Source organism: Ixodes scapularis, unplaced genomic scaffold, assembly GCF_016920785.2.
Source record: "Ixodes scapularis isolate PalLabHiFi unplaced genomic scaffold, ASM1692078v2 PGA_scaffold5__190_contigs__length_132052651, whole genome shotgun sequence".
NCBI lineage: Eukaryota > Metazoa > Arthropoda > Arachnida > Ixodida > Ixodidae > Ixodes > Ixodes scapularis.
In genome coordinates, this window is record NW_024609880.1 from 63,677,535 (window position 1) to 63,702,092 (window position 24,558).

Below are 24,558 nucleotides of genomic sequence, written 5' to 3' on the forward strand. Positions count from 1 at the left end.
CTGGTGCGCACCGGTGCACTTGATCGAAGATGAAGGGGCGCACCTCAGTGCCCCGGTGCGCACCGGTGCGGATGATCGAGGATGCTATAAGTTTTTGCAGTTCAACCAAAAACCCGGTATTACAAAAAATGAGAGAGAGAGAGAGAGAGAGAGAGAGAGAGAGAGAGAGAGGGAAGGGGAAGAAAAAGAGGAAGAGTTTAAAATAAAGGTTTGTTTGTTTTCCGGTCATGATACGTGAAAGAAAAAAAAAATATATTGCAGTTTCATGAGCTTGTTTACATAAACTTGTTATTTAATATTAAAATTATTTTAAACTTTGATACCTTTGTGAATGTTAATCTCGAGTTTGCTGTTTCCGTCCGCTTTCGCGCGTTTGATTTCTGCGGTGAGAGCGATCATAAAATGTGAATACGTTGAGGTCAGTTGTTTGGATAATCCCGCCGAACTTGTGCTGAAAGTTTCCAAAAGTTGTTGCTCGTTCTAAAGAACCATCGTGATGAAATACTGGCGTCCAGTGCCAGTTGGACGTGGGCCACAACTTTGCCGACATGTTCACACCTTAGAATTTGTAGTTGGAGGAAACCAGTAAGTAGAAATAACCGTGTTTCGTTTTGCGTACTTTCCAGTTTCCTGCGCATTTGGCGCCACCGTTAGATGGCAGCACCACTTTTCCAAGTCGGCCAAACCTGGCGGCGCTGGCGTCGCACATTTCGCTACCGTGACTTGCGGATGAACTTTCGCGAGAGTTTTGTCGTTTTGTATCGCCAATATGGCCGCTGCTGCAGTAGTTGAGAGGTCTCGGGTCATGTTAAATTTAGACAAACAGAAAGAGCCGCCCCTTTTGAAGAACCCAGGTGAGTGTAACTAATTCTCGCAACTTCGCGGAGGCTATCGGATTTATGGCCATTTTGTTCGAGCTTAATTCAGGTAGGTACAATTGTGGCGAAACGATAGGTTGCTAGGCCTAGCGCTGCTGTTTCTCCGCTGGCGGGTCGCCCGTCGCACGAGTCCGAGAGCCGATCGCTGCTAGCGGAGTTACTACGCGCCGGATGGTGAATTGGGACGGCTCAGTACATATTTGGGGACTCCGGGGTCGTTCAGGAACAAAATGCATGGTTTGGCAGGGTCGTCTGCTTGCAGTCAACGCATTCCAAGCGCTTCGGGCCTAGCATGAATTGCTCTTTTCTGTGGTGCGGTATGTCCCGCAGCGAACAGCCCTGTGAGTTCGTGTCTGGCGATGTTCCGCTCTTTCTAAATTAACCTTTGGTGTTTTAGAGGAAAATTTAGTTGGGTACGGTGGTTTTATATGTTTTTCTGCGTGTTTCGGGACCGCGAAACGGCGCGGTCCGAAGTGGTAAAGCGATTACCTCATCACGGCCCGGCTGCAAAAGTGGTGTCGTATCACGGCTCGATCGCCCGAGCATTTTCGTTGGCGTGCTTTTCGCACTTTTTCAAGCTGCTCACAGGTCACCAACGGAAGTGTAGAATGACGCGCATTCTCTCTTCTGTCCTCCGGTTTATTTACCCTTTAATATTAGCTATTCAGACGCGTCTCTTATCGCGTTTACTCGAGAGAAAAAAACAACATATTATTACGCTTTGTTTTGGAGCCCACTGACTGGTTTTGTTCAGATTATATCTGCAATGAGAAGTGACTGCAAGTAGGTAGTAATATCGCCACTCCCAGTGGCTTTCGTTACAAAGGACCTGCGTTATGGTTATGATTTCGCAATCGTCTGTCCATCGGGCATGACACGGCAAATATGAAACATTTTTCGACTTATCTTCTGGGCTGAATCGCAGTGAAACAGTTAATTTCGTTTCAGATGGGTCGTATAATAAGCACATCCTGCTTACTACGCTGTTACTGATTTACTATTTGAAACAAAGGCGGTCATATATTCATTAATTTGTTGTTCTTTTTTTACACCTCGTAGTAGCACTGGAGTTATTGGAGTGGTGCTGCATGCGAAAAAAAGGAAATATAAAGTTTTTTGTGCGATAAGTGTAGCGAATATAAACTGCATTTCATGCATAGTATACAATGCTGTCAAGGCCGCTGGTGTGAATCTGACCTTATGGAGCATCTCGTACGACAAAACATGTGCATGGGAAATGTCGCACTTGCACCAGCAATGTTGAGGACATACGCCCGTGATAAAAACGTGGCTGACATGTTCCCTGTCAAGGTGTGTGGGATCTTTCATGTTACCATGTATTTTTCGCTGTATAACCCGCCATTTACTCTCGTTTCTACAATGTTTCCTCTTATTTGGTTCTTCTCGGTCTTGTATGAGTCAAAATGTTTTGCCACAAGTTTGTCGACTAGTTTGGGGAAGTTCCTCTTTTCCATAATCACCTCGCCACACTTTTTTTTTTTTTGTGGAAAGTTTGGCGTGTTGAATTCTAGTCTAACCTCCTTGATTGCAAACGAAGCACTAAGGTTTGAGACATGTTTTGTGATGGCCCCCCTTTTCCAGCGGCTTTGGAGGAATCGATCGACAACGAAGATGACATCCAGACAAAGGTTCAAAACATACTGGAGGTGGGACAGCAGCTTAGCAAAGAGGGCAAGGCGAAAGGTGAGAACCGACCGCATGTGTTTGTGTCACAAGGTTGCGGTTTTCTAGTCTGAAAGCGGACCTTGTTTGCACATAAGAATTTGTCCATTGCACCCTGAGTGAGCTAGGTAGTTAATTAAGAAAAGAGAGAAAGATACGGATGTTAACCTGCATTGATGTGCTGGTTTGCTACCTTGTGACTGGAATGCGAGGTCAACTTTGCATAGAAGTATGGACCAACACGCGGCCCTGACGTCATAAAGCTGTGGTGGCGCTCTTGGCAGCACAGCACCAGAGCCGTATATTGGGAGAGTTTGGCCAGTGGGTGTGGCGACGAAGGTGCCGGAGAGGAGAAAAGTAAATGAAAGGGAGGAGAGCGCCAAAGGAGCGAGAGAGAAAGAAGAGAGCAGAGAGGAGACGACTGCCATTTTTTAGCAACGCTGTCGGAGGCTGGTCGGTGAAGAGCACTGCTGAGGCTACGCGTCGTCTGCTACGGGTCGACTTCTTTTTCGCCTGAATATAAAGGTTTGTGGCCAAACGCCAAAAAATCCTCATTTATTAGCTTTTCAACCCACCGAGAAATAACAGAATGTCATTTTCTTGCCAGAGCCAGCGATATAAAAGGTAATAATCGAGATTTAGATGCCTATCCCACGCATTTTGCCGGTAGAATGATCGAAGATGGCGGCCCTCCCCACTCAGGTGGGAGCAGCCGGGAGTTCACGCGCATGCGCTCATGCCTCTCGCTCTACGCCGCATGCTGATTGGCTCGCTCGGAAGGAGAGCGTTACGGCGGCGAGAACATAGACTGACCAAACTCTCCCCATATACGGCTCTGCACAGCACAAGCGCAGACGCTTCACTCCTCCCAAGTTCGGTTTCTGTGCACGCGCAGTGCCCACACCTGGTGTCGGCAAAGGCGGGCTTGTTTGTAAACAGCGTGTCGGTCTATAGCTAAGTGAAGTACCAAAGGGGGCTTTTTTGAAGCAACATATCGCGAGAAACCAGCAAGGATTGTTGGAAATTTATTTCTGTGGCTTAGGGGCCTCAAAGGCTGTTTAAGCTTCGTTTTATTATTTTGGTTGGCATTACAGTCTATGAAAAGGCAACTGGCAGTGGGGAACTCGTTTATCTTTTTAATGGATGGTTGTCCAAGCTGTTAAATGGACGGATGGATAGATAGATGCATACGGTTAAACACTTGAAGTCGGCTTGTTACCTGTGCCACCTAGCCAGTCTTTTTAATAGTATTACTAGTTATAAGCCATTGGCAGTGTGGGAACAGTGCCCTCACTTCATTGCATCCACGTTTTGCTTGGGGATGTTTGAGCTGGGTGTTGGGTCTGCTGCCCGTGTGCAGAGCTGGGCAGCCTGATCAAGTCGACACGTCCCTTCCTGAACCTGATCAGCAAAGCCAAGGCGGCCAAGCTGGTGCGGGCCCTGGTGGACATGTTCCTCGACATGGAGGCCGCCACAGGGATGGAGGTGAGGCCACGCTCATTGTTGTCTGAGGACCGTTTTCGTCTCTTGTAATACGGCAATAAACCAGTGTCGTGTCGGCTTTTATTTGTTACTTTAGCGTTTCCGAAGAATGTTTCTGCTGCAACAACAGCAAAGTGTGCGACCCAAGCTGCTGAGCAACGTAGCAAATTGTTGCGTTCTTAGTTGTTGATTGTAGAAGTGACATCATAATGGACATATGGGTATCGCTGGCATGGTGGCAGTCCAATACATGGCTGCCTGGTTTACTGTCGACTTTTTGAACACGGTGCCGGCGGCAACCCAGTGTTTGTGTTATTCGTGTCAACTTTGATTAGGCGCTGCACTCCATTTGGAACGTAGCCCTGCTGCCGTGGCAACAAAACGTGTTTATAACTGCCAAGGAAAGTCGTAAGTTGTTGCATCCCTGGAGGTTTGTTGTAGAAGCGACGACATGGCAGGCGAGCGGGCATTGCTGCCATCATGGCAGCCGAATTCATAGCTTCTCTCAATTGTTTCAATGGGGAGCTGTTTACAGCAGCACATGCGTCCGTCGCATCCCTAGTTAGGGATGTCGCGAAGTTGAGATCAATGGGCAATATCAAGAAGCCGTAAAACGCAACCCAGAGACTTGTTCGAAGCACTGTAGTCAGTTAGAATTATTGACTCATTTGGCAACAAAAAGAAAAATCCCTAAAAATAAAAAACAAAATAAAAAAATGATTGCTTTTTTTTTTTACCTCCATTTTGGGTGTATAGAGCTATTTTGTTAGCCCTCGCAGTCTGTTAACAGGCCATAGTGATGTGTGCAGCAAGTTTATTTATTTTTTTGTTTAGCACAATTGAGACTGCCAAAACTGGTGGAAAGCAATTTTGCTTTCATTTAGGGCTTCTTAGTAATTTCACAATACCTCCAAGTTTACGCTTTGTACAAAGACTTCCGTCAGTTACCTATCTGTGGTTAATGTCCAGTAATGGCCCGTGACCATTTATAAGCCTGTGAATGAAATGAGTGTTTCGATACAGCTTTCCTTGTGGCAGTAGTAGCGTACGCTGAGGCAAAATTCCAAGGTCAGCCCCCCCCCCTTTGAAATATATTTCTGGGCTGTGGTGTGCCACGGTAGGGGTCTGCCCGAGGAGCACTCGGCAAGTTTCTGACTGTGCAGGTGGAGCTCTGCAAGGAGTGCATCGACTGGGCCCAGCAGGAGAAGCGGACGTTTCTACGGCAATCCCTGGAGGTGGGTACTCTACCCTCCGGTGGCGGGTTTGCCCACCGAGCTTTGTTGGCTCGCAGTTGCAACCAAGCCCAGCCATGCAGGGCGCTTTACCTCTTTCAGCCATTGTGGGCACTACAGTCGTCGCGTCATCCCAGAGTTCCACACCCCATAGCATGTGCTCTCAACGGAGATCTGAAAATCTGGCTTTCTGATTGGATGTTTTCAGCTGCCTTGAAGCCAGTAAAAAAATTAAGTTTTTGCGGGACTGTGATTTGCTGGTGAATTACCACCATTCAGATGGCTGCGTGGTTTGACGGGGCACCGATGGGCATGTTTCGCCAGGGAGTGATGGGTCGGCCTTGAATTCTTGCATATTGTGTGTGGAAAAGAACGGAATTATGGGTGTATGCCTTGTGAAATGTGCGAAGCCTTTGAGTTGGCTATAGACCGACACGCGGGCTTGACGTCACGGCGCTGCGATCGCGCCGGAGCCGGGGGTGTGGGCAAAAGGGCGCACGTTTCGCATGGGCGTCATAGCATTTCAGCATGCCGCGAAGCTGTGTGGCCGTTAATCTCACCGAAAAGTACAAGAAAAGTAGCGGAGTGAGCTTCTACAAGCTCCCAACAGACTCTGAAAGGCATAGAAGGTGGATAATATCCGTGGATCGAAAATTATGGTCGCCTCGCGCGAACGACTGTTTGTGCGGGAAGCACTTTCTTGGAGGCAAGTGCAGCTTCCATTTCAATCTCTGTCCCGAGGCTTGCTTATGTGCGGGAAAACCGTCGTCGGATCGAGACCACCCGGATTTTGTTCCCACGGTGTTCGCGCACAAAGCACCGGCCAAGCGCTCGTCGGAGGCTCGCTACACCCGTGCTACCCAGCAGAAGGGGATTGGCGACAGAACAGCAGTGTTGTAGGCGTTACCAAAAAAAAGTAACGAAATACGTTACTCGTTACTTGCAAATCAAAGGTATGCGTTACTGAGCTACGTTGCCTAAAAACAAAAGGAACGCGTTATCGCTACCGATAAAAAGTAACGCACATTACTTCTGCGTTACCTTTTAAATTATGATGTAACACGTCTTACTGTTTTGACGATACAGGTATGCATAAGCTCATATATCAAGAAACATTATGTTCATGCAGAAACTGGACATAATTACTTTATATCTTTTTACGGTTTCACCTAAATACTCACGAGGGAAGACGCAAAGAAAAACAGTGGTTGACACCTAACACACAGAAAAAATTGAAGTGTAATTGTAGTAACGAGTAACGTAACTATGTTACTTCAAATAGTAACGTAAGTATGTTACTCGTTACTGTGTCGAAAAAGTAACGAGTAGGTTACTACGTTGCTGAAAAAAGTAATGCGTTCCTGGTAACGCCGTTACTTGTAACGTGTTACCGCCAAGACTGCAGAACGGACAAAGCGTTATTGGTTGTCATGCCTTGTGGTCGTGAGAGTAGAAAAAATAGCATACCTTGACTTGAAGACGCTGTGTGTATTTATTAAATTAATAAATACACTTCCGCAGACCCACAGTTTGCTGATCCCGCCGACAGTGCGGAAACCGACTCGAAGTAATCGTAGGCCTCGAGAGACTTGTACGCCTGCTCCGTGTCGGCCGTGAACTGGCGGGCGAAAGAACTAAATAAACGACGACGTGCACCGTCGACTTCGGTGGCAGCACCTTCACGTCGGAAGTCCAGCAGGCCTTGTTAACGGCGTACGGATCCTCGTAGGCGACGCTGTCCACGCACAGTTTCTTTCGATGCCGCCGCCGTTCAGTCTTGGGTAGCGAGCTCAATTAGTCGGGCATAGCATACGACATACGTTGCCAGGAAATACGACTCGCAAATAAAGCTAGAAGCGTCCCTACAACGTCAACAACGAGCACACGCCACACAACGCAATGGCAAAACCACAGAGAACCGGGTCGCTTTTGCCCGCATAGCTACCGCGCATGCGCGGCCGTCTGGACGTGTTGGTAAACAGAGCTGCTCCGCGTGTCGGTCTATAGGAAAAAATTGTAAGCAAACTCTCGTGTCTGTTATTTTTGTACCGCAGTGTTCCACAGTGCTCTTTCAAACTGCCTTTGTTACAAGTATAAACCATAAACTGCATGCTTTTCTTCTGAATTTACATTTGTTTCTAAACCCCTTTGTAATCTTAGGTATAGTGCAGGAAATTTGGTGTGTATATCACAAGCTGTACAAAGGTCTGGATTGAGCAGATCTCATTGCAAGTACTTTAGTGCTAAGGTGTGCTATGCTAATTTTCCTATGTACAACGAAAAAAGTGTGTTGTTACTGACACTTCGGAGGCTTGTCAGTTTGATTCGCGAGAGTTAGACGGCACAGCCGTGTTGCCCTAAGCCCTGATTTACTTTTGGCAGGCGAGGCTCATCGCTCTGAACTACGACACCGGTCGCTATACGGAAGCACTTGCTCTCGGTGAGTCGACACTTGTTTTTCTTTTGGTCGTACCGTTCCAAGTTTGTGTACCGGGGTGCGATGCAACCGCACTCATTTTCGTGTCGTAAAAATTGGTGCTGCTGCTGAGACCAGTCAGCCTCATGTAAGCCAGGCAGGCTGCATTGCAGTTGGGACAGGGTACTTTAGTAGCCGTCTCGATGTCGCAAATCATGTCACGAAACATAACTGGGTAGAAAACACAATTGAATTTCACGTAAAGCAGTAATGCCATGTTACGACATTACGTATGTTTATTGGAAGCATGCAATAAAACACTGGTCCTGCGGCACGGCTGGTAGCAGAAGCGTTTCTCGTACACGTCGTGTGTAGCGGGCAACAGACAACAAGCGTTGCGTCCGTTGTAGTTTCCACACTTTGTTTCCTCTTAGAATGGACTGCAGCGGATGCTACGAACCATTTGAGCCAATTCAGCACCGTGAATGTATCTTGTGACTATGCGACCCCTGCATTGCTGTGCCCCTCCCAAATGTCATGCGACACTCGCACGGCATTGGATTGGCTTCAGTGGCTTGTAGCATCCTCTACAGTTCATCATAAAATGAAACGGATTATAATTAGGGCTCTGTGTTTCTGGATAAATCCAAACAAATCTAAAGAACACTTCCCGGTAAATTTTCAGTCAATTCAGTCAGAGGGTAGTGGGTTTTTTTAAAAAAAAATACTTAGAAAAGGTATGCGGCAGCATGTAGAACTAATGTAGCTGCTCATTGAAGCAATACAGTTTAATACATAATCGTGGCATTTCTAAAACTGTTAATGTCAATACTTTCGGCAACAGGCATGGGAATGTGAATAAAATATGTGTTTGTCTTGCATGATAGAGTGCCAACTTTGTATCTTTGATTGTTGCATGCTGATAGGCAATGGGGTTGTGTTAGTAACCTTTGCTTGAGAGATGAGTTGTAATGATATATTTGATGGAACAAGCATGTGTGGAACTTTCATTGCAGTTATGCTGGTGGTACGGTGGTAGCTAGAAAGAATGAAGTGGGATACACAATTCTGAACGGATTCAAATTCTAAAATGAGTGAGTCGACACCAGCGTCTCAGATAGATGCGGCATATTCCAGCTTACTGAGAACAAGGGTTTTGCACAGGAGTAGTTTCAACGTCGTATGTGCGAGAAAAACGTGTTTCTTAAAGAGAAACAAAATTTCGGCGCTTATTTTTTGGTGTATATTTGTTCAAAGGAGCAGTATCACATCGAACACACCCAATATCTCGATAAAAAAAGTCGCGAAAAGGAATTTTAAAACAAATTAAACGATTAGCAAAGAGCACCTGGTGGATGTCGCTAACACCTCGATTGTAATACCCGTCTAGGCGCCTTGAGAGGTAGTGACGGTAACTTTCTCGCCTCCGGCCACGACGAGAGAAGAAGGGAAGGAGGAACTCCCCCTTCCCCGAGAATCCCTTTTCTGTGATCCAGAAGTCGCTATTGTCCCCCTACAAGATTATAGAAGATTACCCGTCACTCAAATTTGTACAAAAGCAACCGCTTCGGTAGCTGAAACGTCTAGGCCATCCTCTCGACGTCAGCCTTGCCGTAGCTTTGCTCGTCTCGAGACGAACTACGTCATGATTGCGTTGGATGTCACGTGGTCTCCGTTGGCTGTTCTCCAAGCGCTTGCCAGAGTCGACCGTTTATAATGAAAAATACAGCCACCAGGGTCAAAATACAAACGTGCGATTGTCATTTATGGATATTGTAGATCATATTCAAATTATTTTTGTACACGACGGGTATATTTCAAATTTCGTTGAAGTAGTATTCCTTTAAGGTTGCCAAGTATTTGATTAGCATTGTTAACGACATATTCTGCATGAGTTTTCTAGGACGAATCACAAGTTATATGTACTCTTGGGAACTTAAGAAGACACACATTAAAGAGGAATCTTATCAGTGAAGTAAATGGGACCTGACGTTTTACGACAGGAGACCCTCATGTATTTGCATTTGGCAGTATTTAATTTTATGTTTCACATGTCGCACCATTCAGAAGTAGAGTTAGCACCAGGCAGGATTAGAAAAACAGAATTTTGAAGTCGCAATGATGAAATAAAAAGCAATAAAGACAGTGTTCTACAAATAAATTTCGCAATAGCACAAGGTTGTGATCTTGAGGGGATGCCACTTCAGTTTCCTTTGGAATCGCGAACTACTGACAATAGGTGTTTGCCTTTTGGCTCATCAAGGTTCTTTCGGGACAGCGGCTCATGGTACCCAAACTTTACTTATTTTGCTTTTGAATTTTTAAAATTTGGGAATGCAGGGAAATAAATCACGAATTTAAAAAAATTGGGAATCTAACACATATTAACTTAGATAAACCATGTATTTTGAGCAAAAAATTAGCTTGGAAAAACACCCTCCGAATTTGACGACAAATAGGCTCCGAAAACACATAATCCCAAGTATAATCAATGTCTGCTTCCTGAGCCCCGTGTGATAAGAAAACGCTAAGGGCCACAGTCGCTTGTGGTCTCGGTCACCGATAGCCCTTGATGCACTGCTCGTGTCCGACCTGCGCCCCGCGCAGTAGGCATTGCAAAAGATAGTGTTACGGCATCATTATCTAAAACGTGGGCTGTCAAATAGAGGTACCCATGGGTCCCTAGAAACCCTGTGGGGGTCCCTTCAACCCCATGGACGTCCCTGAAATCCCGTGGTTCCCTGAAGTACCTAGATGTGTTCCTCAAGCTCCCAAATTTTGTCGGGCGTCCCTGCCGCTTCGTGCACTACTTTAGCGGATCCGAGCCACCCATTGATGCGCAGCTACGAGCCAAACACTGCCTGGCATGTGCTTTGTTTACAAGGTCTGTAGACTTCACGCCTACTTTACTGCACTGACCTGAAAACTGAGAGGGGTTCCTCGAGAACTGAAAGCTCAAAGGCTGGTTGACATGCTTGCGTTTTCTTACGACGGAGTTCTTGCAATCTAACACGCTGGCACCATCTATGAGTTGGTCTGTAACTGCATTTCACTAGAGCAAAGGTTTTTGCAGTAACACGAATGGGTAAAGTGGCGATGCGGGGCTAGTTGGCTCGTGACGAAAGAAAATAATATGTAGCCCGCAAAGTAGAACAAGTAGCCGGGACGAGCGCATGTCTCGTCTATTTCTTCCACCTTGGTCCTTGTGCCACGTTTTCGAAAACCGGAGACGACGGACGAAGAAGGGGACATTACACAAGACGTCTCAATGTGTTTTGCGTGCCACACAATATTTTTGCACTATCTACGAGAACTGGTCATTTCTAACATTGTCAAAAGTTTTTCGAGTCAACGGTGAAAGGGTGATGGCGCAAAAGAAACGGGAAATGTAGGGAAATCCCGAGCACTCCACGGCTACCCAATAGGTGGTGCCGACGCCTCCTCTTGTCGTAAGAGGTCCCAAGAGGCATTAAGGCACACGGTCGTAAGGAGGAAGCAGGTGTGCGAACCGGCCTTTAGGACATCCGATCTGGGAGTTGTCGGTTCTCCCTCGCAGGGGGGGGTGCAGTGGGCATAGACTGGGATGCAGTGGCGCTTTCTCGCACAGGGAGCACCCTGCTGAAGGAGCTGAAGAAGCTGGATGACAAGAACCTGCTGGTGGAGGTGCAGCTGCTGGAGAGCAAGACGTACCACGCCCTGAGCAACCTGCCCAAGGCCCGAGCGGCCCTGACCTCGGCCCGCACCACAGCCAATGCCATCTACTGCCCGCCCAAGCTGCAGGCGGCCCTGGACCTCCAGAGCGGGGTGCTGCATGCCGCCGACGAGCGCGACTTTAAGACCGCCTTTTCCTACTTCTACGAGGCCTTCGAGTGCTACGACTCTATAGACCACCCCAAGGTGAGCTCCGACCTGGGTTCCCTCTTTGTTCTTTCTCTTGCTTTAAAGTTTTTTTTGCGTTACAGTCTTGTCTCCTTAATGTGGACACGCGTCTGTTCCCCCCAAAATTGTCTATCATGTGATACGATGCTATAGACCACCCCAAGATGGGCTCCAATTTTGGTTCCCTCCTTGTTCTTACTGCAGTGCTGTTATTTTTATGAATACTTGCTGCGCAAGCTTTTGCAGTGCTGTACCAACCAGGCAATAGTAGTAGTAGTATAGGGGAAAGAAAGACCAAGAGAGCTTGACTAATCATCTTATCTGGCTGCAATGGGGCTTGGATGGGGTGCTAAGGCGAGATTATGTGTTGAAGGTGGGGGTCGTAAATCTTGGCAGTTTGGCTTGACAGGTGGTGCCATATTGCGCGATATATTTGCAACTCCGAGACGGCCAGCAGCTGCAATCATTGAACCCAATCTCGAGCTCGAATCTCGATGGTGCCCTGCCGAATTCGGGCGCAGTGCTCGTGTTCATTTGTTCTGCGATTCAGCGTGCCAAAATTGCCCTTTTTGGCCAACAGCCGCACTGACCATGACTACCATTCTGCCTACCATGTCTCACCTTAGAGTGGAAAGTACCCAGTGGATTCATTGCTGAACATATCACGTGACTACTTGCCCCATGCGTTGCTGCACCCCTCAAAAGTCACATGACGTTCACGTGGCATTTGATTGGCTCCGATGGAGCACAGTGTCTGTTGTGGTCTGTCATAAAGTGAATGAAAGTATAAAAGCTGTCCAAACCACCTCCTGCCCACTGCCTAGGGCTTATATACACAGACTTATACTTTTTACATCACACTTCATGGCGATAGTACTTTTCCAACATTTCACAGCCAAATTGCGAGCACTGGAACCCCCACTCCTGTCGCTTTAAGTTGGAGCATGACGGAAGCTACAAGAATGAGCTCGGTGGTTTGAGTGGGCCAGCCGAACATGTGCGCTTGTGCAGTGCAAGTGTAGTTCAGGGCAGCATGCTTGCACTTTTTGGTCCAGCTTCACTCGCGCTTATGACAAAAAACAGTCGTCTTCTGCATGTGTACAATGCCCACAGTTTTCACGTGACCTTGCGCTCATTTATCTACAGTGACGCGATATACGGGTAGCTCACATACCTGTTCAGCAGTGCAAACGTACCACAACTTTACCTTTTTTTGCAAAATTCTGATCTACCTGTAACACTTGATAAAGGCATGTGAGGTTCTAATCGCCATAAAATGGTTTTTGCACCTCGACTATAGTCCTTTGCAGCTCTAGAAGTTTGGGCGAGGGAACAGAAGGCCGGGGAGAAGGAAGCAGACTGAATGTTGGAGAGGAGGAATTTTCTCTCTCTTCTCTCCAGCGTTCTGTCAACTTCCTCCTCCCTGGCCTTCCTTTCCCTTGCCCTACCTGCTTGAGTTCCAACGGACTATAGCTAGGGCTTGAAATAACCATTTCTTATTCGTAAAGGAAGGAACAGATGGCGGTTTCTATATACACGGACTAGTTTTCAAAAAAAAGTTCATTCAGATCTTGCTGTCGGGTAAATCACTTATGGGAAAATTGAGAATGAATACCCGGCCTCGAAAGATAGTCCGTCCAAATTTTTCTGCCTACCTAATTCATCTGTGGTGGAAAATTGCCCCAATATCACCCGCCCCATCAAATTCGCACAACGTCCGACGGAACCCCCTCCAGCCGCTGTGCCATCCGTGGCTTACAAAAATGTCGTACCGGCCGCCATTGTGGTGGCTTTGCCGCCGAGCACATAAACCCTCTCCAGCGCACACTCAGCACCGCCGAATTTGTTTTCTGTTAAGAAAGAGTGGTGCGACGACACGACGTGCAAGCCACGTATTGATTCAATATGTTGAAGTGTGCCCGTGCACGTTGCAGGCCCTGATTGCCCTCAAGTACATGCTCCTGTCAAAGATCATGCTCAACCTGCCGGAGGAGGTGCAGTCCCTGGTGGTGGGCAAGCTGGCGCTGCGCCATGCGGGACCTCAGCTGGAGGCCATGAAGAGCGTGGCCAGGGCAAGCCACAGGCGGTCTCTTGCCGACTTTGAGCAGGCAAGCCTTTTCTCTTACGCATTACACTTCACCAGTCCACAGGTCAAGTTCATATGAGCAATAGAGTTTATAGGGCTACCTTGCTTGACTTCTGGGTATCAGGTAACACCCTGTTATCACCGACCTTAAAGTGTCGCATGACCATGGCATCATGTTACCCTGTGAGGTCTTATTCATCACTCATTCTTTTATGATCAAGACGCGCTTAATTTTATGGGCGAAGCTCCTTAGAGTCTAGCCTTGTCTGTCCGGCGTCCGTGCTCACATTAATTGCCATCCCATCTGTCTTCTTAAAAAAAAAAATGTTTGCGCAGTCGACAGGATTCAAACCTGTGCGGGGAGACCCCGATGGATTTCTAGTCCATCGCCTTAACCACTCGGCCACGATTGCGGGGCGAGTAGGGGGCTCTGAGATGTGGTAGTAACTCAAGAGCTGGGAATGTCATGGATGAAACGTTGCATGTAGCCGCTCAACGTCTATACAGAAGAGGGCGCTGTGGTCAAATGCTCAAGTGCGTATATAACCACGTTCCATGGATGAAAACGAACGAAAGGCTCTGCATGCTGCGGCTCAGCATCTACGCAGACAAGCACCACCAGTGCTTCGCCCCTTTCAACATCATTCACCACGTGGAGATGTGGTCATTTTTACTTTGCTTGCGCTATTTTGAATGTTGTTGGCTCTGCAATCTGTGGCAATGTTGCACCTTCTTAATCGAGTGTAGTCATTTGGAAAGCAGCACTTTCTGGAATTTTTACCAAACCATTGAAACAGTGGGGAATTTTTAAATTGACCTCGTCTCCTTTTTATTCCTATGTAGTTTCGTTAATTAGGATTTTTTTCCTTTTTAAGGGAGACACTATCTATGGAAACAAAAACATTTCTGAAAAAACATTGATTTTGAAAATTGCTGTACAGTCGCCGACCGTTTGTTCGAACTCCGATAGCTTATACGACCTGGTCGTATAAGCTTGAGGCTCCTGGTGCCCACCTAACTTTGCAGCAAGCCTCTGTTTCCTGTCCTCATCTATGCGCATAAAACTCATGTTTGCCTTTTCCGTTTTTTTTTTCTTGTATATTTTATTTTGGTGCCTATCGGTGCTGATGACTTACTGGAACCAGGGTGAACAAAAATAATGATTAAAAAATAAAAATTTGATTTATGTGATTTGTATGAGATTTATTTTATGATTTAAATTGCTGATAAGCTGCTCTAACATTTTCTGCTCTTAATCTGCTCCAAACTGTAGACTTTTGTGCTTTGAAGTTGCTCCAAATTGCATAAACTGCTGCTCCAAAACGAGAGTTTTGTGCTCCTAAGCTGCTCCAAAATTCAGAATTTTCTGCTCCAAAAATTGCTCAAAAACCTGTTTCACCTGTCTCACCCCTGCGTTAGGTATTTCAGTATGCATTCCACCAGAAAGATATGTGGTTATCAACACCATTTCTCAATGCTAGATTCATTGAGCAGATTCCATGCCAAGCTCTGCTTAACTTCATGCTGGGTGTATAGTACCTCATAAGATTGGTTCAGTGGGCTGAAACTTTGCATGCCCTCCTTCTATATGGCTACAAACACAACCTGCAATTTCACGCCTACTGAGCGAGTCGTTCAAAAGTTAACATTCCCAAGTAGTGTCCTCCCTTAAACCCTACATTCCCACTTTCTGACCAGGCACTGGGGCACTACTAAAAAAATTGTTTTGGTAAAATGGCATTCACACTATGTAATTGCCACATTCATAGAAGTTGATTGTAGAATTGGAAGAGCTGTGAATTGGTTGGACGGATTCAGCAGCCAGAAGAAAGGAAGTACCATCGTGCTCACGGCAGCACAGTGCGTGAGGCTGAGCAGTCTGTTTCATCTTACAGCTTTATTGCTCATAGCAGTGCATTGGTACATGACTTTGCTATGCTAAATTTGTGCTTAAAAGGGTGCTAAAGTGGTTTTTGAGATGGTCTATTTAAGATCATAACTCAATAAACAGGCTCTAAGAATTCTAAAAAAGCCAAGATTACATTAATATGCGTCTGATTTAACTATTAAAAACGGAATATCCAAGATTACGACACTCCTGTTTTTCTGCGATTCAGCGCAGAAACCAGAGGGCGCCGTCAAATGTGCGACAGCCAATTGCGAACTATCGATTCCCGCGCGCCAATCGCACACATTTAAAAGTCTGTCCGCCGTCGGTTTGCCTCCTTTCTGCGCGGGAAGCAATCTCTCGTTATTGGTTGTCGCTCGTCCAACGGCGCTTTCTCGTTTTTTGCGCCGAATGGGAGGAAAACGGGCGTGCCGCAATCTTCGATTTCATTTTTAATAGGGAGGTTGGAACACACATCAATCTAATCTTGGATTTTTGGAATGCTTAGAGCTCATAGATTGAGCCATGACCATGAATAGACAATCTCAAAAACTTAAACTGGGGACAACACCTTGCTTGGGAGATAAGCCGCCTCGGTGACTCCGAGGCGGGAGCGCCGGCCTACGGATCCCCAGGTGGCGGGTTCGAATTTCGACCGAGGTGCCCACGATATGACGGAGGCTTATTGCGGAGAAGGCGCCGTGTAACTGAGCTTTCGGTTGCACGTCAAAAGATCCCCAGGTGGTCGAAATTAATCCTCAGTCCTCCGCTGGGGCGTGCCAGATGCCCGTCGTAGGTTTGGCACGTAAAACTCCCAAATTTGATTGATTGCTTGGGAGATAAAGGCAGTTGAGAAGATTTGGATGCTTTTAGAGCCACTGAGAGTACTCTGAGAAACCCTTGGTTCCTAGGGGCAGAGTTGTGGAGCTAATTCTCTGCATACAGCAACGTTGTCCCCGTCTGAAACCTCATGTTTTTACGCTTAACTTCCGTGTGGTTGACTGCAGGCCCTGAAGGAATACCACAAGGAGCTTGTGGAAGACCCAATCATCCAGGCCCACCTGGACACCCTGTACGACACCATGTTGGAGCAAAACCTGTGCCGCATCGTGGAGCCTTACTCCAGGGTCCAGGTGCGCACTCCCTTCGAACACTTGTAGTTCCCCGATGTGATTTGCACGTACACGGTGGGTAGCGCTAAGTGACTCGTTTGGTCGTGGTGCCACGAGATCTTCTGCCAAGTCACCCGAGCAAACCCCTCCTCCAAACTAAAAATTTTGTAAAATATTCTTAAAACTAACCGTTTTGTTCATTTATATTTCCTATGCTGTTTGACGTTCCTTTTTAGTGTTTCTCTATTGGATGTGTATTAATGAGCCGGTATTGTTTCAGGTGGATCACATTGCCAGCACCATCAAGCTGCCCATGGTAAGTCCACCTGTTTCGAGAGTTCTCTCTGGTTGGGACAACTTTACCTCGTTTTCACCTCAAGAACCATAGTAAAAAAAAAGTCCGGCTCCTCACAGGTCATTATTAATTTCCCCCTTTATGTAGAAAACTAAGTTAGATGTAAGAACATTTTAGATTAGACAGATGTTATCTTTTCAATACGTACACACTTCAGACGCCTTAAGTATCGCTTTTAACTTTGTCAACCAAGTCTTGTAAGGACTACTTCCTGAGGTGGAAGCGCTGCGCCAATAGCGCCATTGTGTGCCAATCCACTTTCGCTGCACCATCCTGCTATCAGGCACACATGGTGCGCCAAAACTAACCCCCAAAAAAAATTTTTTTTTTTAGGCGATATTTTTTTTAGTATTTTTATTTATTGGCCACAGTGGTTTACTGTGTTGTGTTCGTTTAGGTAATTCTGAACCAATAGGGACTTTTAGCAAACCATTACCACGTCGCACACTACCGGAGGCTTTGCAGCATGCTTTTAAGCGCGCGCCCGAGTGATACAGTGACCACGGGGCGCGCTTAAAAGCATGCTTCAAAGGCTCCAGCAGTGCGCGGTCACGGTTTACTAAAAGTCCCTATTGTTATGAAACTGCCATACCGATGTCGTGTCGACACCGTGTAAGTCTGATCTCCGAAAATGGCACATGCACAGGTCGCTTTGTCAGAGTACTCTTCAAAACTCTGACAAACGCAAAACAGTGCCTCGATGCATCGTTTCGTCGTTTACCTAATCTTTTTTTTTTTTTTTTTTTTGCACAGTGGCATTAAGCATGACTGAGTGTATTTGAAATACCACACACACGCATTAAATCGCCATGAAGTCTCGTACAAATGCCCTCCGCAAAAGATCATACATCCCGCTTCTTTTTTTTTTTTAATTGCATTTATTGCGTGATTTGCTGTGTCGGTACGCGACAAGTCTTGTGCTTATTGCACCGTGACACGTGGATCTGGAGCATCCATACTATGCGGGGTATCCCTTCCCATGACATGCAAATTCCAAATTCGTTCCCGCTTTTTTTTTTTGTCTGTGATTTTTGCACGCGATATCTGTTCCTGTGACACCCGAGTTTGAGGGGACCGGGTTCTTGTGTCTATATCGCACTGTGAAGCACGAATCGCTGTGTCCGCGTTCTGCTGTCGCACTTGTGACCGGGGAGTTCATAGTGAGTTCCCACATACTTATTGCACACGCGAGTTCGCCGTGTCTGCGATATGTATCAGTAATGAAAATACAGTGAGTGCGCAGGTTAGCTGGAGATAGTTAATCAGGATGTTTAAAACCCGAGACTGTGGTGAGGGAAAAGTTGGGAAACTTTGAAGTTGAAGAGTTCCTGTTCCATATAGCTCGTAGTCCCCCCCCCCCCCCCCCCCCCCCCCCCCCCCTGGCACGCACGCACGCGTGCACACACACACACACACATTTACCGTTTCATCTTGGGTGGGCATTCTTGCAGGACCTTGTGTTATATAAATGTGCATAAGAGCTTGCTGGCATTTGTTCACCTACATCTAATTTCTGGGGAGAATATAACTACTCTATAAGATTACACATTTGGCATAATATATTTGTATTTTTGCGTGTTTGGGGCGAGTGCTTTTGCTGAGACTGCTTCCGCGTTCCTCATTCGTGTCGCAAACTTAACATATAAAAGCGATAATTGGTTGCTTCAATCATCTGTAAAGTTTTTTTTGTAAAGGACATACGTGGTGAATACACGTGCTGGCACCCAAACAGCAAGTCGGCAGGAGGACAAGGAGAACAGTGGGAATGTCCTGCTGAGCGAAACAAATTCTAAACCGTTGTGCTAGAGCGCATCCAAGCAGTGCGAAGAGCAAGTCGTCTGCTTCTTGCACAGGAGATGCGGTGACTTCAGAATGACGCCGAGCTCCGATTGGTTTTGATTGAAATGGTAGTGGGTAGACCTCAATGCTAGAGGCCTTGAGGTATACCCACCGTTTTTTTTTAATCAGCCAAAAAGAGTTTGGCGTTTTGACGTCACACAACCCTGGCGCAAGAAGCAGACGAACTTGCGCTCTGCGCTGACTTAAAGGAGCTGTGCAGCGATTTTAACATTGAAAGAAGTGGCATTTTCTACTTTTGACATTGTTCACCTTGTCACATAGGACAGAAAACACACCTCCTTCCTTCGAAAGGTTGCGATTTTGCCGCTTAATCGCGAGGCAAAGATTGGAATATTCGCCGACCTGCGGCCGCGAGCGGCGGCCATAAGAAACACGCGGCGTGACGTCAATGGAGGTGTCTTGTGGAAAGATAGCAAGTTGTGCGAATACCTGCTCGTTAAAAGGTAACTTTTCTATAAATCTTGTCATTCCAACATGAATATAAATGCGTCAAAAACCTGGTATCATTGACAAAACTTTTATTATACGGAGTTTTAGTGGCGCCATCTATCCTAGGTCCACTAAACCGTCAGCTCTGTCTGCAACCGCGAACAGCCGCCAGAAGTCAAAGGGGGACAGGGCCAGACGGGTGTGGCCGGACCCGGATGAGACTTTCCTCCTTTCACCATATTGTTTGCGCTGCGCCCGCCAACACGTGGTCACACGGTTGTGAGCAAATGAGTTCTCGCTGCACACTGTTGGCTCTAGAGAGAGAGCTTCACCGGAACCCCGCACAAACCCCATTAACGTCACAGCGCACGTGACTCGGAAGATGGCGAAGGAGTCCAGAAGTGCCGAAAACCTCAATCTTTGTCCATTTTTAAAATAAAAACTAGGGCATGCAGGCAAAAGCGGTTTTTTGTTCTTTGCTTCTGAAAGGTCGAGACATTAACTCCCAAATTATTTAAGCAAAGCACTGAAATTGTTGCACAGCCCCTTTAAGGAAAACCTTCCGTTTTATGGTCTTATTTGCTAGTTCTGTCAGTCAATATTTTTTTTTTATTAAACTTCTAAACAAGCTTTCTTGTTCCTTTTTAGTCAGTGATTCTTGTTTTAGTGAGGGTTAGTTAAGTATGTATGTATGAGCAGGAATGGTATAGGTGGTATCATGAAGTTTTCAATATTTTGCATTTGTACTTTTATCAGATGGAGCAGATTTGTGCTCTGTTGAGTATTGCAATGTTTTTGGTTGCTAAACAGGGACTAGAAATGTTTGCATTTCCTAATAATGAATGGTAGTCAGTATTAGACTTTATTTCATATTGCAGCTTGAAATGATTTTGTTTTTAGCGTATGGAACTTGCAATTTAGGTTGTTAACTACCGTAGTAGAGATGCTTTGTTTTATGAGGCTTAAGTTGTTTTTCTTTAGTTGCCTATGCCTAATATTGTAAATCCATGAGAGGAACCAACTCGCTACCACTAGGACAGTTTCCTGTGATAGTTGTTCAAATACTTTCTTGCTATGGGCTGGAACGTATGAAATTTGGAAATGATTCTGGAACGTCACATGGTGATGCATTTTTATTTATATTTCTTTTTGTATTTCGAATACAGCACCGAGTTTGACTCGGGTTACCAGCTCCAAATTTGCTTATACTGCTACGAAACTCGATTTTTGTTGCTCCTGAGATGCTCCAAAGCTGCTCCAAAGGGGCATCTTTGCTGCTCCCAGACCTGCTCCAAAAGGCTGAAGCTTGCTTCCACCCCTGTACTTCGTGTGGCATATCAACAATGCGTAAAACATACCTTTTTCTTGAGATGAAAAAGAGTATAAGCGGGTAGACCCTTGGATGTGGACATCCCTTTCGTCCCCTTGTTTTGCAGCATGGCACTTTCATGGATGAATTTGCTGTGCAGTTTGTGTCACTTGTGGCTTGATATTTGCAATGCTATTACAAGAGTAAATTGTAGTCAACTTGCATTACTACACCTACCATAGAATACCGCACACTCGCCCATTCCACATTAAGCGCCCATTCCCAAATTTGTAAGGCCTGAGAAAATACGCACAGTACATTTATATGTAAAGTTTATGACCGGCCAAGCGCCCATCCCCATTTTTTCGCGATTATCTCCAAAGTTTGAGTGGGCTCTTGCCCGGTATTTTACGGTAGGAGCTAAAATGCCGCTCGCAAATTCAAACGGAGTTACTGCAGTCTTGTTGGCAAGGTTGACACCAGCCCCTTCCCAAAGCTTCTAGTCTAAGGAATCAGCTTGTTGGAGTAGAGGAGAAGGTGCCAATAAGGGGCTCTTTTCTTTTTTTTTTTTACCTGCCTCGGCGTACGCTAGTGCAGAAGAGTGTGGGGCAGTGTACTCCCACTTTTCAAACACCTAAAAAAGAAGTGCCTCCAGCACAGTGCACCTTATGACAGGATCCAGAATACTCTTTGATCTGGAGCTTGGGGCTGCAGTTTTATAAATTTAAAAGGTTTTGTCCGGCGAGTGTAGACAAGTACAGAAAGTGTAGGTCAGTCGAACAACAACCTTGTGCAGTTTTATTTCTGCACTGGTCTGCACCGTCCTGCCAAAATGGGACAATGATTGTCCCATTTTGGCAGGACGGTCCCACTCTCGAGGCTACATTTAAGTTGTGCTATATGTCAATGCCGAGTTACAAAGCAGCTGCTAGTAAGCTGAGGCTGATCTTGCTTACATGCACTACTGTGTGGTGGTTACGGTATGTGAAATTTACCCGCAGTTGTTGCCAGGTTGCTTATTAAAGATCTAATTGTACATAATGTGCATGGGTGCCAACATTAAAAAGCAAAAACCTCTGGTGACTAAGAGAACTTTATGTTGAGTTCAGGTTGCAGAGTGTTGATACTCAGAATGGTCCTCATCCTATTCTTCTCCCTCTTTGCTGTTGCAGGAAAAAGTGGAGAAGAAGCTTTCTCAAATGATTCTGGATAAAAAATTCAATGGTGAGACCCTCTTTGCAGACTTGGCAGGACCCCGCCAAAAGCCGTTTGATCGCTTGACTCAAAAAATAATTTAAAAAACAAAAAAGCCATTAATTTTGATAAATGTTATGTTTGGATTCACCAACATCTTAGAAAATGTTTTCACGAAGTTTCATTGATTCCTGCTGCATAGTTCACTTGTCTCTACTGCATATTTAACTTGCTATCAAAGTGATCTGGACACTTTGGAATTTTCTCCAATTCTTCTTTTTTTCAGTGTACACTCAACTCCTGATAATTAAAAATTCATAGATGAAGTAAAGTGCCTCACACTAAAATTTAAAAAAAATATTATTTTGTGTTTACCCAGGAGGAATTGATTTTTGCATTGCCTCTGCTAACAGGCATACTCTGCAAATTGCAAACATTTCTTCGGGCGCCTTCGACTGTTTCCTTGCCAAGGAAAATGCCAAAAAGTACTCAGTGGTGCCTCAAGGAGTTTCCGCATCAGCAGCACCCTGCTTCTATGCACGAAAGGCAACGTAATCACTCCTAGGCCTTACCACTTGTACAATTTCACTCTCCGAAGTGGACCACACACCACGGCATGTTTATTGACGTCGACATATTCTTTGGGCTAAACATCTCATAGAGTCCGGAAATGTCTCAAAACCAGGCTTTGTTGGCTGTGCGTGCCGTATGCTCGCTTCCGTAACTTCTGTGTGGACGGGGTCACAATGTGCCTTCCCCGCAGAGTTTTTGTCCGAGAGTGAAATTGTAACACCGAATAAATCTGCAGCTTTTTGCCACAGTGGGCAAAGAAGTGACAGCAATAGCTGTTGTTGTGCACAGTAACCCCACTTTAATGCATACTCACTCTTGAATTACTCAATCGCACCTAATACAACAGCCTTGTGGCTACCGAAGTATCTAGGAAAGGACACACTGCACACGAGTCATCATCCCTGCCCAAGACTAAATTGCAGGTACCATTACAAGTGGTGGATTGCTTTACATTTGATCGTTCACACAAATGGAGTTCTGAGGTGAGGAATGTGTAGCAGCATCCCCTGCCAACCGTACGAGACTTTTTTCTGCCTGTCACAACGCTGACGCCGCACATATACAGCAGGAAGTCCCTTTAATGGCCATCGCTGTAAAACATACTTTGGGGGAAAACGTAACCGCAAGCCCCCCGAATTGGAACAAAGAATTGCACAAACTTGATCATGCTGACAAAGACCAAGGAGCACAAAAAGTGTCCCACACAAATGATGCATATTTTTATTAATGCATTTTTGTTTTATTCTTATTTTTAAAGCTTTATATATAACCTGAACATGGTGTAATGCTCCCAGCGTGTTGCTCGTTTACGATCTTCATCTATGACTCTTGTTCATGGTGCTCTTTCCTGACGGTCCTTTCTGACGGTTCTTCTTGACAATTTACGTATAAAAACCGGCCCACGAAACACATTCAGCCTTAAATAGACCCACAAAGCCCTACACTTAGTCGGTGACAGGTTAAGAACTCGGGAGAAGCTCCTCCCTCCCTTTTCCACTTTAGCAGAGTGAATGCTGAAGAGGAGGTCGCCTCCTCTTCAGCCTTCCCTCGGCTAAAGTGGAAAGGGGTAGGAGGAGATTTACCCAAACTCTTAACATGTTACCGACTACTTCCACCTGCATGCATCCTGCTGCCAGAGCCATTACTAAGCGCCCGTTCAACGCAGGAATCCTGGACCAAGGTTCGGGCGTGCTGGTGATCTTCGAGAAGACTAGCGTGGACAAGACCTTCGAGGCCGCCCTGGAGACCATTCAGAGCATGGGCAGGGTGGTGGACTCGCTGTACCACAAGGCCAAAAAACTCTCCTAGGGCATGCCCCCGTTTTGACGTGCGCTGCCAGTTTCCCCCTCTCTCTCTGCGAGGCCCCCTCCCGTGTACATAACTCCTCCCGAGAAACCACTGACACCCTGTTTCTGAAAGAATGAAGAGAATAAATTCTGCTGCTTGGAGAAAACGCCAACCGGCTTCTGGTGCCTTGTCCTTGGAGCGACGGGAGTGCAAAAGTAAATTTTGTTTTTGGCTGCTGGTGCTGACTTAAGTGTCAGTTTGTTTGTGTGCTGCCTTGGGGCAGTCGCACAAACTCTGAGTAGGATGGTGGAGAACATGCAGGTGAGTTGGTGGCCTTTCATAGTCATGACAACCTGAGACTGTAAACAAAAAATGAGGATGACTTGCACAGCAATGTTAGTGTGTCTTATCCCTTTCTCTTCCTTGGTATCTGGTTGTTGAGTTGTTTGAACTCTGCGTGTTTTCGTGCTCAGTGTACCGTTTACCATCCTTGGTGATGGCTACAGCATCTTTTGAGTGTTAGCATTTTTCTTCTGGAGAATGTATCTGTCAACTTTTCCTCTGCAGTAGGTGCACCAGGAGAGTAAAGGCTTGTTCGCGCAGACCTGTTTTCTTGCGCTATGTTCCATTATGAAAGTTTATGTACAAGTTACCGGGACATAGACGCTTCATATTAAGCATGGCTACCAATTCAATGAGGTAGCCTGGCACGCAACGTTTAAGACGCAAATGTTTCGGTGACTTATGCATAACGAATCTGTCATCACCGGAATATCCATGCTTCGAATGAAGTAAGGCAACCCATTCAAGGGGGTAGCTTTCCACCTGCTATGAAACATGAATGTCGCGGTGACTCCTCACATAACCTAAGAAGTCAAGCCAATGCCCCTATGTG

The 24,558-nt window shown here is 46.0% G+C and overlaps 1 protein-coding gene across 1 annotated transcript; it reads left to right on the forward strand.

Moving 5' to 3' along the window:
- The first annotated feature begins 699 nt into the window (after window positions 1-699).
- On the forward strand, window positions 700-23,835 carry LOC120839185 (26S proteasome non-ATPase regulatory subunit 11). Its single transcript, XM_040209441.3, has 11 exons — window positions 700-854; window positions 2,481-2,582; window positions 3,922-4,046; window positions 5,207-5,278; window positions 7,658-7,715; window positions 11,299-11,588; window positions 13,505-13,678; window positions 16,552-16,677; window positions 16,937-16,972; window positions 21,782-21,833; window positions 23,542-23,835. The coding sequence occupies exons 1-11, from the start codon at window positions 770-772 to the stop codon at window positions 23,682-23,684; spliced, it is 1,263 nt and encodes a 420-aa protein (XP_040065375.1). The 5' UTR covers window positions 700-769; the 3' UTR covers window positions 23,685-23,835.
- The last annotated feature ends 723 nt before the right edge of the window (window positions 23,836-24,558 follow it).